The sequence below is a fragment of the Hylaeus anthracinus genome, unplaced genomic scaffold, assembly GCF_026225885.1.
Source record: "Hylaeus anthracinus isolate JK02 unplaced genomic scaffold, UHH_iyHylAnth1.0_haploid 12000, whole genome shotgun sequence".
NCBI lineage: Eukaryota > Metazoa > Arthropoda > Insecta > Hymenoptera > Colletidae > Hylaeus > Hylaeus anthracinus.
The window spans coordinates 11032475-11045961 of record NW_026534347.1 but is presented as its reverse complement, the minus strand read 5'-3'; the positions used below and the strand labels follow the sequence as shown (position 1 = coordinate 11045961).

The following is a 13487-nucleotide window of genomic DNA, read 5'->3' as shown; positions in this document are numbered from 1 at the left end:
GTCAGTACGAGCCTTCGAGATAAGGTAAACTAAGCAGGTTACAGGTACTCTGCGACAACGTTCTAAAAGTCGTAGCGCAACAAAATCTACGCCAAATGTTTAACACGCTGACTGCCAGAGAAATATTCTTGAAAATTTCTGCTAGAATTAAATATTATTCAGACTATTGGAAACGACATAATCAAACATCCGACGTGGTATTTATTTTTGTAACTTCATCGAAATACACGAATTTCGTTTAAATTCATTTCCTTTGAAGCTTAACTTTCAGAATTAATTTTGTTAGTTCTTCGGTGAAAAGCACTGTCACCCACATATGGGTGACGTGGCGATCAACGTGTTAAACAATTGGGAGATACCCAGCTAGGTGTGTTGACCTGATGTCGTTCAAAGAAGACAGTGGGCCGACTTTAAAATAAATAACCTTAAACTAAATAAATAACCTTAAAATAAATAACCTACAAAGTTAAAATTGTTCAAATTTGTCACAGTATTTAATTTCTTTTGGAATTAATATTTTTAGTTTCTTAATGAAGAGTCCTGTCAGCCGTTTATATCTGACGCGGCGATGAACGTGTTAATGGAACCCCAGAGCAAACCTTCATAGAAGGAAAACTCTTGGCGCGTGTGGCGATTCGGAATAATTCATTACGAGTTACCGCAGTACGATGTAACAGCTACCGGTAGTTATACGTTCAATAATGAATTATGAGAGAAATTACAAGATGAACGACTAGCACTCGTTAATCGTAGGTGTGTTGTACCTTTGCTCGATGTCAGGGCGCATCACAAAGCGCCATGTTAATGAACTTCTTTCTATAAAATTTTCGTTGAAAATTAATCAGTAATAGAAGTTGATCTCAACGTAATTGAAGAAACAAACATAACGGACCGACCTCGTTTCAGTATCAAACTCTGTTATAACATTTTTTTGCATATCACGAAGCGCCATGTTAATGAACTTCTTTCTATAAAATTTTCGTTGAAAATTAATTAGTAATAGAAGTTGATCTCAACGTAACTGAAGAAACAAACATAACTGGCCGACCTCGTTTCAGTGTCAAACTCTGTTATAGCATTTTGTATAGGCTTGTTGGCACAAGAAAATGTTAATTACTTATGACTCGTTATAAAACTATACTCGTCGATCACTCCAGGGCGCGTTGTTTCTAACCAGTGTCTATTCATCGTTGTCATTGACTAGATCTATAACGGTTGGTTTATCACTCCTATCATTTCCAGCATAGAGACTAACGGATTCTTGCATCGTTTCCGTATTGTTGTTAATCTCGTGTCCCTCGTTGCAGTAGGTGATACCGTAGTGTTCCAACATCTCCGAGGAAAGATTATTATTCTTGTTGCAATTAATCATGTTCTCCTTGACGCTGCCCGATATGCACAGAACGTCGTCGCGACTTTTCTCAGCATTGGCGAATGGTTTCTTTGAATTCGAATGGTACCCATCCCCCGTTGCGTTTGTGACAATATTATTCTTCGAATTCGGCTGATCTCTGCTTCGTTTCTTCGTTGGCGCGTCGTGTGTGATAGACTTGACATCCGTTTTCGCTACCCGTTTCCTCTTCTTCGTCAACTGCTCGTCCTTTTCTACCACCCAGTCCTGTCTTCTGATCATATCTGTGACTGCGCTATGGACCAGCAGTTCCTGTTCGAGACGATTAGGCGACTCGTGGTTGATCTCTTCCGCGGAGTCGCGTCCTCTGACGATTCGCAGGACCTCCTGCACCTCGTCGTCGGAGCTGTTTCTTTCGTTCACGTGTCTCGGATGTTGTTGTCGCGATGATCTTACATTTACGGTCGAAGTAATACTCTGTGGCGCGATTATTGGCACGATTATGGGGGGCATTATCACCTTTATCATCTTCACTATGTCCATTTGCTTCGTGGCAGTCGCAACATCCGTATGTCGTTCGTTTCCATTCATGTCCATTTGACACGACTGCGCGATAGTAGACCTACGAATGCCATCCACGTTGCAAGACATTAAAATGGGATTTAGATAAGATTCGTGCGCCGAATCGTCGCTTGTGTCGTCAAATACGATCGAATCAGTCGTATGCCTTTGATTACTATCGCGATTCGTATCTGAGATAGCATCTCGCGAGGACGGTTTACGTTGCTTGAATATACACGTGACATCCGGCTCAAACGTCACCACGTTCGACGGAATGTCACGAATAGCGCTGCTCTCGTCGCTCGTGATTGCGCATGATTTCGTCAGCCTGTCCAATATGGTAGTTCCCATTTGCGCTGTACTTTCCCCGCATTGGGTCTCCGTGCTTGCTACAATGTTACCAGTCAAATATCGATTCGTGTCGGTTACCACACGCATAGTCTGGCTACAACACTTGTAGGAACTATTATCGAATACGGGCTGATCGATATGAGGAACGTCACTTTCGTCGACATTTTCCTCCGCGACGAATTCGGTAGGAGCGAGATGGTCGGTAACATGAACGAGTTGGTCGGTTTGCGTCGCCGTGTCCACTCTGTTCGTCTTCAAATACTTGCGCTTCACGGACAACTTGGAGACGACTTCGTGCCCAATCTTCAGAGTCACGCGTAACTTCCTTTGCAGCTTCACAGGATCCTTGCTACCGGCGACAATCGGCAGCTCGCATGGATCCAATAATATTATGCAATCGTTGTCCTCGTCCGAACATAGAGTCTCGTTTGAGGCGATGATCCTCGCCTCGTGATACAAACCATGTCGTTTCACCATGTGCGAGTTCACGTCCGTAACACACTTGAAACACTTTCCACATATTTTACACGGCGCCCCCAGGATAACGACGCTACAGTCACGTAACTTTACCCCATCGGGAGTATTAAACCTTCCATTCGTATGGTTACCGTCGAACGTGCTATATTTACACTGAAATGTTTTCATTTGAAGTCCCATGCAGCGTAAGAATTCTTTTTTCCTGTTTATTCTCGAGGCACCGGCATCGTACGTCCGTGGAGGAGCAGTTTTAACCCATTTAGTTGACCTCAGCGTGTATCTGTTTGGTTCCTTAGTACTATGGTAGACTTTTTGCATACGTGGCGCCATCTCCTAATGCTTTTTGATCCCTGTAAATAAACATCGAAAATCTATCATTGTACCGATGTTCGTTTCTTCTGTTCTTCCTTTGTTTATATATACTATTTCGATTGTTTTCGATCGAAAATTTATTCTGTATTACTTAACTCTGTTACAATTGATTTGCGTATCGTTTACGAGTACTCTAAAAAATATGCAGTTTAAAGGAAACTCTTTTTAAATCAACATACATTTCTTCAAAATAAAGATTACCTCTTGCTCTTTTTTTATTTTATTGTAAGGTGTATGTAGTTTCGTATGAGAAAGAGAGAAAGAACATTTTTTATGAAAGTTTTGTTTTGTTTTTTTTTTTTTTTTTTTTTTTTTTTTTGAGAGGGAAAAATATTCACTTTTATATACCTAAGGAAATGGAAACAGTTACTTCAAACGAAAAACAAAAGTATATTTTTAGATAAAGTAACGTAAATGGAAAGCTGATGATACGTTAAGATAAAATTATTTATCCAGATTTCTATGCATTATTTGTAACAGAATTTAGCACCTCTCACATTTATATTTTTTCAAAAATAAATTTCAAACGATCAAACAAATATAATATTTCAAACCACCAAGGAAAAATAATCTTTAACAAAAAAAATTAAGTTACTTACAGTAATGATCCTTTGTGAATGTTCTACGTTCTCATTCCACGATGTTGACGAAAAACGATAAATACACTCAAAAACATTCAACGTTACAGATAAGCATTCAAAGCAACACGTGTTGCCAAACGCTTACTCATCTACACACACACACACGACTACAATACTAACTTAATGAGTGTACTTAAAACGAAGTTTCCTGATTGGTTTGAGTATTAAACCGTTATTTTGATCTGCAACGCAACGTAGTTCCGAGAGTAGTATTCGATAGACCCAAGAGGAAACGTGACCACACCAGGACGTTATGTGATGCGATAAGACCCAGAGGCTTAACCAATAAGAAGCGAGGTTGTTTATTCGGCCAATCCAAGACGTCGCTTTCTTGCACGTGACATACCCTCACTCTCTCGTTGCGATGCAACCTTCGTCCTGTGATGTGTGATTCATCCTTCCCTTTGAATAAAAAGCGAAGAGGCGCAGAGTTTTGTTGCTTTACTGTTTTAGACCAGTCTTCGTTAACATTTCAATTATTTAGTTAAGGGGGTATTGTCGTCTAGAAGTTTGTTTTTTCAGTAATTTTTAGGAATTAATTTTGCGAAAACTATCAAACCTACAGTACCAGGGTCTTTTATGCATAATAAAACACGTTTCAACTAACAACACAAATTTTTATGAAATACTTCATTGAAATCTATACAAGTTATGCGCTGTTATGCAGGTTGTGGCGTGAGACGGTCGTTCAATCGGGCGCACAGGCTGTGGCGGTGTTCTAGTCGTCTGAGACAGAAAAATAAATTTTCTTTTCAATCTATATGAATGTAGTTATCATCTGAACTAGAATTAAGTAAGTACTAAATTTTTTATCGGAATCGCAGCTGTTTGAAAATGAAGGTTTAATTTTCCCGGAAAATTGTCAACTAAAATATGAGAGCAGGGCTAAAATATTCAAGCTACAGGTATAATTCTAGTTCAGACCATAGGCGATGGTGCCCTCGAAATGTGTGTAAAACTAGAAGTCAGTCGGTCCAATAGTTTTTGAGAAAAACGTGCGGCCGACTTGAAAAATGTTGTTTCGAGAAAAACGCGTTTAAAGTTTGCTATACATTTAGCACTAACACTTGTGAACAGCCTTTAAGCCTCTGTAACTATGAGAGCTCTACGAATTTCAAATTAGTATTTTAGAGGCACTTTCTCAAAACCCCAAATGATAAGAAAATTCAAAAAAAAAAAAAATCGAATTTTTGAAGTTTCTAGACGATAATACCCCCTTATAACTATTACTGCAAAACTGTCTTCTTCATTATTATTACTTTTTAAAGTAAAGTGGGAAATATAGTGAAGATATATTCAATATTTCGCATAGAAAACTGTAGAAAACTGAAACAATAATTATGAATTTATATAGATGGATTACAAACAGGAAGGCGAATGAAATCAACGGGTTTATCGTTACAAGCTGGTTCAGCAAAATAGCTAGCATGACTTAATTTACTGAGAATGTGCCTGCCGTAGACTAAACAGTATACACATTTCGCCATGATCGCTTGATGAATGTCACAGCTGGAAGACAATAACATTTGAAGTCACAGTGACTAAGTATTTATGAAACGATTGCTTGAACGTAAAAGGGTACTAAATGAAGTAAACTAATACATTAATAATGTTTTTGAAACACTATTGTTTTCCTATTATTTTATACGCGTTAAAACTTGATTTGTATGATAACATTTTTAAAAATATACTAATATATGAACACAGTAATATAGACCTGTAACCACATGGTCCTGTGGCGCAACGGATAACGCGTCTGACTACGGATCAGAAGATTCCAGGTTCGAATCCTGGCAGGATCGATATATTTTTTTCTTCTAAAAAGCTACCTTTTATTTAAAAAATAGAAGATTCTACCAATTAAAAATTATATTATTATGTTCTACAGTTGCTTTATTTTATAGACAAAGTAAAATGGGTATGTGTAGCGACAGAATAAATAAACCACGCGATAGTTCAAAAGAGGCTCGAATATGTTGTTTTGTGAACAAAACAAAAATGAAAAATAATAACAAATAACGCAGGTTATTGCATGAGCCTTACGTATCGTTCAACTTCGTTGACAAAGTGTAATGAACGTTGCTACAGTGGGTGTAGAATGTATTCGTACACCGATCAATTTCCCAAAAAACTTTTCTGTGAAATTGTAGTTTCTTAACTTCTTTTTTTATAATCAATGATATTATACATATTCTCGGAAGTCTCTAAGATAGATATACTCCAAACAACATTTACTAGTTAATATAATTTGTGAAATTAACAAAAAAAATGCGAAAAGTTGGTAAAAGTATAGAAGGAATAAGTATTTGTACGATTCTTATGACGAACCATTTACAGTAGAGTTTGTAACGTAAACACATTAGTTTATTGCTCCTTATGAATTAGAAAACATCAAATTTCCAGTCAAGTACTTGTAAACAGTTGTGCGAATACTTATCGCTTCGACATTTCTATCGAATAATTGTTTTTTTCTTCTTAATTTCGCAACTCACATAAATAGCTATTTTTTGTTTGTAATCTATCTATTCTAGAGATTTCCTAGAACATGTAAAATGTCATTGTTTATAAAATATAAGTTAATAAATTACAATTTTACATAGTTTTTTTGAATATTGATCGGTGTAGGAATACTATCTACACCCACTGTATATTCTAGCAGCAAATAAGAATCCAGATGATCTGGAACGAGCATTAACGGGGGGGGGGCCCCCCCCACACACACACACAGCATATAATTTTTAGGAACGTCCAACATCCCGTCGTAATACTCATTACAACTTACAACGCATGGAATCGTTCAGACAACGTGCGATACCAACTGCTATATTCATTAAAATCATTCGAACGTTCTACTGAAATTACTGATTAATACTAACATGATATGCAGCTTTATCGAAATAATTAGTTAACCACCTAACTTATTCTACATTTGTTCAACGCCTGATAATAAAATTGATGAGATGTTGTTTCTACAGGAATAACACAAACTGCGAATGTACTTCTCAATATGGATATTCGTGCTTGTGCAATTCAGACGTATTCGTAAGTCCTCTTATTTTTTTTTAATTTTAAACACGTAAATTATATATTCTTAAATATCGTTTACACATATATTCATCGTGCAATATACATCCAAATGTGAATCATGCTTGTTGTAAACTTGAATTCTGAAACTTGGAAAATACGTGGCCAAATTATTCCAATTCTTTATACCTTGGGTGCAATATTGTTTATGACATGACCGCAATAAAAAGAAATTTGGACTGGTCGTTATTGGAATAATGCCAGTGGGAATTTTACGATACCAGATGTTGGCAAAAGTTTTTCGAATAACGGTTCGTCCTATAAAAGTGCACGTAATGAATGGTTGGAAACCAAGGTATGATATTGTATGCCAACATAATCTTTGTATTAGCTTTAGTTAAGATGACTCTGTCTTCTTCTCATCCTCCGTCAAATTCCAGCAGCAAACATTCCAAATTTCTTCCTTCGATAACTGATGATTTCATCCAGACTAATCATCACGGACCTCGACCTCGCTACCTTTCCTTTGCTGACCATTAAACTTAAGATAATTCCTATCCATCCATTTTCTATCTTTCCCGAACCTATAAAGCCCACTACTTTTCCCTTTGAACACAGATTTGTCCGAACCGTCTCGATACGAGGATCTGTACCACGCGTATACCTTTGTTAACTTCGTTCAGTTTCGCTCGACGTTGTACTTGTTTAATAATAATAAAGTAACGAATCAAGCGGAATACAACAACGATTACTAGATCATGTTTGCGCAACATCAGTTTATACGTTCGTGAGAATGAAGCCATCAAGGCACGTCTTGATTGTTGAATGACTCAAGCATATCGAGTTGTGTAACAATAGGGCATTTCTTTCTAACGATGTCATTGAGAGCTATCACTTCTCTTATGCAGGTTTTATTGCATAATTATATAGTTCAGCCACCTTTTGACGCGCAAGTTCGTTTCTGTTATTGTATTTACGAGGGTCGTTCAGAAAGTAAGTTTAACGATGTTAGCGCTGGTCTTGATGAGAAGGTAGAACTACAAAATTTTAGGAACATGTTCTCTCATTTATTTTGATCAGTTTCGTGTGTCGTAGACTCTGGTCGGTCGATTGTCGCGTGTTTTGTAACATTTTATAATGGCGATTACGTTAAAATTTGCGTCCAAGTGTGAACCGCGTAGTATAATACGTTTTTTTACCGCTAAAAACTTCACAGCCACAGAAATTTATCGAGAATTATGTTCCGTTTACGGCGATAAATGCGTGAGCCTGCAGATGGTTACGCGTTGGCGAACAGCGTTCCTAAATGGCCGCGAAGAGTTGCACGATGAAGAGCGCGAAGGATGATCAGCGGACTAGAGCTGCCGGAAAGACCGAATATTCAAGCGGCTTTCAAGCCGAGTCAAACCGGGACCCGATTTCCGAGCCGAATCGAGTCCTTGCAAAAACCGAGTAGCTTGAAAGATTCAAGCTACACGAAACAAACCAAGTATCTTGAATTTTTCAAGCTACCCGAATAGAATCGAGCGGTCCGAAAAAACCAAGCGGCCCGAAAGAACCGGGCAACTCGAATGGTTTCAAGCTTTTCCGAGTACACGCGTTAGTCCGCCGCCGGGCAACAATGGTATAATAAAAAAGACGTAGCAAACTAGACCCAAAGAAGGCCGACCATCATTTTCCGTATTTCTTATCGGATCTTAATGGATGCATTACCAATCGATTCCTTATGTTATCCCGATGAAAATGGAACCATACACGATACAATTCAAGTTATTTAGAAGGAAATTATACGGAAAAAATGTGATTTGTACGCTTTTTGCCTATCTTTGTTAAAAATAGTTCGATGTACATAGTGTTTAGTAGCGTTTTCGTAGCGAGTCCAACTCGGCTTGTTTTTTTCGGATACCTGAACAGCCCTACAGCGGACGCAAAGTGGACGAAAGTCATTACGCCTTGGGAATTCAAAAGCTTGTTACTAGTTGTACGAAATGTATTGAAAGATGTGGCGATTTCGTAGAAAAATAAAAAATTGTCTGACGATTTTAAAAATGACCTTGTTTTTGTGTTTTGACCACTCTTTCACAGCGTAATTAGACCGTTAAACTTACTTTCTGAACGACCCTCGTAATTTAATGAAACGCAAACTATGTTGTAGTTTAATACGTCGATAGTTTGAAAAATGGAATAGCAAAGCGTGGATACTCAGAACCTTATAAAAATGAAGAATGTGACTCTGATGCCTTTTAAGGTGTTCCAAGAAAAAGTGCCTTCAATTATTGAATTATTGAATAATTATTATCATACAGAAGTTATATTAACCAGAGAAAATATTTTCTGCAGCTTCTTCTCGCTCTCCCCGACCCATTTGCTGAGGCAGTCGGAGCCCTTGCGAGATATGAAGGAAACCTTACGCTCGGAATTGCTGCATTCCGCCGCCAAAGCGGAAGCCACCAGCGTCTTCCCTGTTCCTGCGAAACGGGGATCGTGTCAATCGGGAAATCACGTCTCCCCGAGGATCGTGCTACATTACGAACCGTAGAACGCTTTAGTTTACCAGGAGGCCCGTAAAAGAGTAAGCCCCTCGGCGGTTTCAGGTTGAACTTGGCGTAAACGTCGCCGTACAAAAGCGGGAACAGAACCGTCTCTTTCACCACCCTGATATGCTTCTCCAAACCTCCGATACAAGAGAAATCCTTCACACCTGACATCTTTCGCGGTAGTAACGCACGTGCTTCTATTTCGCATACCCGACGAACGTATCCTCATTTAGATCGTTCGATTTTTGCACTTGTCGCCCGTCCGATTTCCAGTCACCGTGGTTCACGTCCGCATCAGACACCAGCGACGTCGATGTACGCGTACATCATGGGTTTTTGAATTTTACTGGAATTTTTACACGGTGCCGGCTTATTCAAATCGATTCACGATATAATTTCATTATTTTTGACGTTTCGTCCAGTCGACCTCAACGAAACATACGAATACGAAGACGTACGTTGCACCGCGATTTGGGGCAACCTTCGTGGTTCTTCTACGAATTCAAGTTTATTTAAGGGTTAACACCACTCTAGAGGCTGAAGAAAAGGGCTAACTTTGATAATTAATTTTGAGAGTATCGTAAGAGGAGTAGAATTTATTTTTACAGGGTTTATTTAACACATATCAAAGTATAAACAAAAACTGTCGTGTTATAATTTTAGTACAAAATATCGACGACAAAGCGAGTCTTCAAAATTGACTTACTTTAAAACGCCTTCACGGGAGGACGTTTTTCTCGTTGTGTATAAAATTTGGAACAAACAACCGAACAATTTTATAATCTATATATTCTTGTCTATAGAAGTACGTAGGGTTTTTTTTTAAATCAAATATTGTAGAAATAGCGCACTAACCCATTTTTTGGCTAAAAAATAAATGGTAAATTGATAACAAAAATGAAAGTTTACATTAAATAAAAAAATAGCTACGTATTTCTATAGCCAACAATATATATATTATGAAATTTGTTGGTTTCTTGTTCCAAATGTTATACAATACATAATGAGAAAACCGTCCTTCCGTGAAGGGGTTTGAAAAATAGTCAATTTTTAAGACTCGCTTCGTCGCCGCCATTTTATAATAAAATTATAATACAACAAATTTTGTTTATACTTTAATATGTGTTAAATAAACCCTGTAAAAAGAAACCCTATTCCTTTTGCGATACCCTCAAAATTAATTATCAAAGTTAGGCCTTTCTTTCAGCCTCTATAGTGGTGTTAATAAGACGACGAAATGAAATAGATAAATAATGATTAGATTTCCCCAAATCGCAGTACAAAAATTAATTGGCAGAAAAATAAGAATATATCGTAGACTGAGTAGAGTGAAATCTGTTCTTTTTTTAGAAATAAACAAATAATTTTTGCGAAATAGGGTTCTAGCTTAAAGTACAAATTTTGAGTAAATAAGGAAAGTGATAAATTTAATCCTCCATCGGATAAAGGTTTTATTCGCGTTCTATCATTCGAATATAAGTTTGCCATTTCAAATATAACGACACATTAACATCGGTTCGTGGTAACGTACAATAGATATTTACTACAAAAGTACATACTACAGCTTCGTATCTCCTCGTGACATGAAATTCAAGTGATATTAAAATCTGGCATTAAAAAAATTCGTTATTCGTTGAACAAGATTCAACGATCGAAATTCATATTTACCACAAAATACTACGTTAATTTTGTCCCCTTACCCATTAAAATACGGTACTTTGACGGCATAAACATTCATATAGTTAATAATTAACACTAAACGTACCGACATTTTACACATACAGTGAGTAACTTTAATATTCGGACACTATGAGATTTTTACTTTGTTACATCATAACTTCGTTTCTAATCAAACAAATAAAAAACATAATCAAGTATTGTATTAAGGTATATGTGTGGTAAACAATAGTATAAGGTTTACTTACATAACTTACAATAGTTGTTAAATAATACAATTTAAACAAAACATTGTCTGATTTTCGTGTTACTTTAATATTCAGACACTTGGTAGTGTAGCACCTTTTCTGAGTGTTTACGCAGAGTTACTTCGAATTTAGAAGGAGTGTTTGTTTACAAATGCAGTAGACTGTTCGGATGATACTAACAACAACAAGCTTTATTTCATCAGTTATTCTTCGATAACCGTTATGTGCACGTGTATAATGCCACGCAAAAGCAATACCACGTATAATATACGACAACTTGTGATTTTTCACAATACAAAGGGGAAATCATGTAGACAAATTGCTGCCATACTCAACATGAGTAAGAGTACCGTAGCAAATATCATCAAACGGTTCAAATACGAGGATCGTATAGACTCTATACCCCAAAAGGGCTAACGGAAGAAGTTGGATGCACCCGATAAGAGGAAACTAGTTTAGTGAAGTTAGCACCCCCAAATGCAAATTTGGATAAAAATCAAATTGCATTCGTTTGTCCACGATTTGTCCACGTTTGTCCAACTACAATTTTCATTTGTCCACCCTCCAGAAAAAAGTTACATCACAAACAAGCCATTTAAAGTCAACAAACCCATATAGACCTTTTTTAGGATTTCCTTAAAAAATGTGTCTTTCCACATTTTGTCCAGTAATGTTTTTCGTTTGTCCAACAAGTATTTTCGTTTGTCCACCCCTCAGAAAAAAGATACACTTCAATTAAGGAGAAGTTGCCAGCGATACGCTCGGTTGCGGGTCATTTGTCTTCGTTTTATCAATTTTGTAGCTAATTATTTCTGTCTGCGCAGAACCATTAACGTTATTTGTTTTTCCAATAAAAGTTTTCGTTTGTGTAACCCTTAGGAAAAGGTTATGCATAGATTAGGAAAATGTAGTATCGCTACTTACACTTACGTATCATGTTCATCAATTTAATAATTATTAAGGTGAATATGTATGTGGTATATACCCTTGGATGCAAATTAATAGTTAAAATGCAGAAATTGTTTGTGGAATGGCTATTGGAATATTTATATTTTAATTATTTCTCTTTCCCCGTTTTTATGTAACATGTCAATAATATTAATTTAAAAAACAAACAAATAACAAATAACGTTAGTGGTTCTGGTGCAGACAGAAATAATTAGCTATAAAATTGACAAAACGAGGGCAAATGAAAATTGTGGTTGGACAAACGTGGACAAATCGTGGACAAACGAATGCAATTTGATTTTTATGCAAATTTCCATTTGGAAGTGCCAACTTCACGAAGCTGAGGAAACTAATAAGAAAAACAAAGAAGGATCCTTCACTCGGTGCACCAAAATTAGCAACAAAGCTCTTAAACGAGACTGGGAAGAAGGTACATTCCCAAACAATCCGCCTTAAAAGATAGTAGTTACAATGGAAGAGTAGCTAGGAAGAAACCGTATGTGAATGAACAGAATCGAAAGAAGAGATTAAATTTTGCTAAAGAATTTGTTTTCATGGAAGAAACATGGTGGAACGATGTCATTTTTACCGACGAAAGTAAATTTAACATTTTTGGATCAGATGGACGAAGGATGGTGTGGCGTAAGGAAAATGAAGAATTTAAATTTAAAAATCTAAGGCCGACTGTAAAGCATGGAGGAGGCAGTGTGCTTGTCTGGGGCTGTATATCCACATTTGGGCTGGGCGAATTAGTTTTTATTGACAATATTATGGACAAAACTGTATATTTGGACATATTAAAAAATAATTTACACAAAAGTGCTACACAAATGGGAATTTTAAACACATTTAAGTTTTACCAGGACAATGACCAGAAACATAAGGCACGCATCGTGCAAGAATATTTACTGTATAATTGTCTAAAAGTTTTGCAACCACCACCTCAATCACCTGACCTCAATTCTATCGAAAATGTGTGGAATGGACTAGAGCGACGTATCAAGACAACAACAATATCTTCAAAAGAAATGTTGAAACGTCGGTTAAAAGAAAAATTGGACAAAATAACTATTGAATATTTAAAAAAAATCATTAGCAATATGCCACAACGTTTAAAAGAAGCGATACAACAGAATGGCTACCCAACAAGATATTAAAACATATTAGTGGACAAATTATAATTATATATTATAAATAATTAAAATATATTATAAAAATTAGCCTCAAAATACATAGTTTCTATTAGGTTGTCCTAAAAGTTTCTTTCGTGAGTTGCATTCGATTATTTTCTGTGGCAGTG

The 13487-nt window shown here is 36.7% G+C and overlaps 1 protein-coding gene and 1 non-coding gene across 2 annotated transcripts; one reads left to right on the top strand and one right to left on the bottom strand.

Moving 5' to 3' along the window:
* Positions 1 to 847: 847 nt before the first annotated feature.
* Positions 848 to 4128, bottom strand: LOC128890218 (uncharacterized). The gene is made up of 2 exons (XM_054148514.1): positions 3712 to 4128; positions 848 to 3090 (listed from the first exon to the last, which is right to left on the bottom strand). Exon 2 carries the CDS (start codon positions 3068 to 3070, stop codon positions 1181 to 1183), a length of 1890 nt encoding a protein of 629 aa, XP_054004489.1. The 5' UTR covers positions 3071 to 3090; positions 3712 to 4128; the 3' UTR covers positions 848 to 1180.
* Positions 4129 to 5482: 1354 nt separating this feature from the next.
* Positions 5483 to 5555, top strand: Trnar-acg (transfer RNA arginine (anticodon ACG)). Its single transcript has one exon. It is a non-coding gene; the product is annotated as a tRNA-Arg (tRNA).
* The last annotated feature ends 7932 nt before the right edge of the window (positions 5556 to 13487 follow it).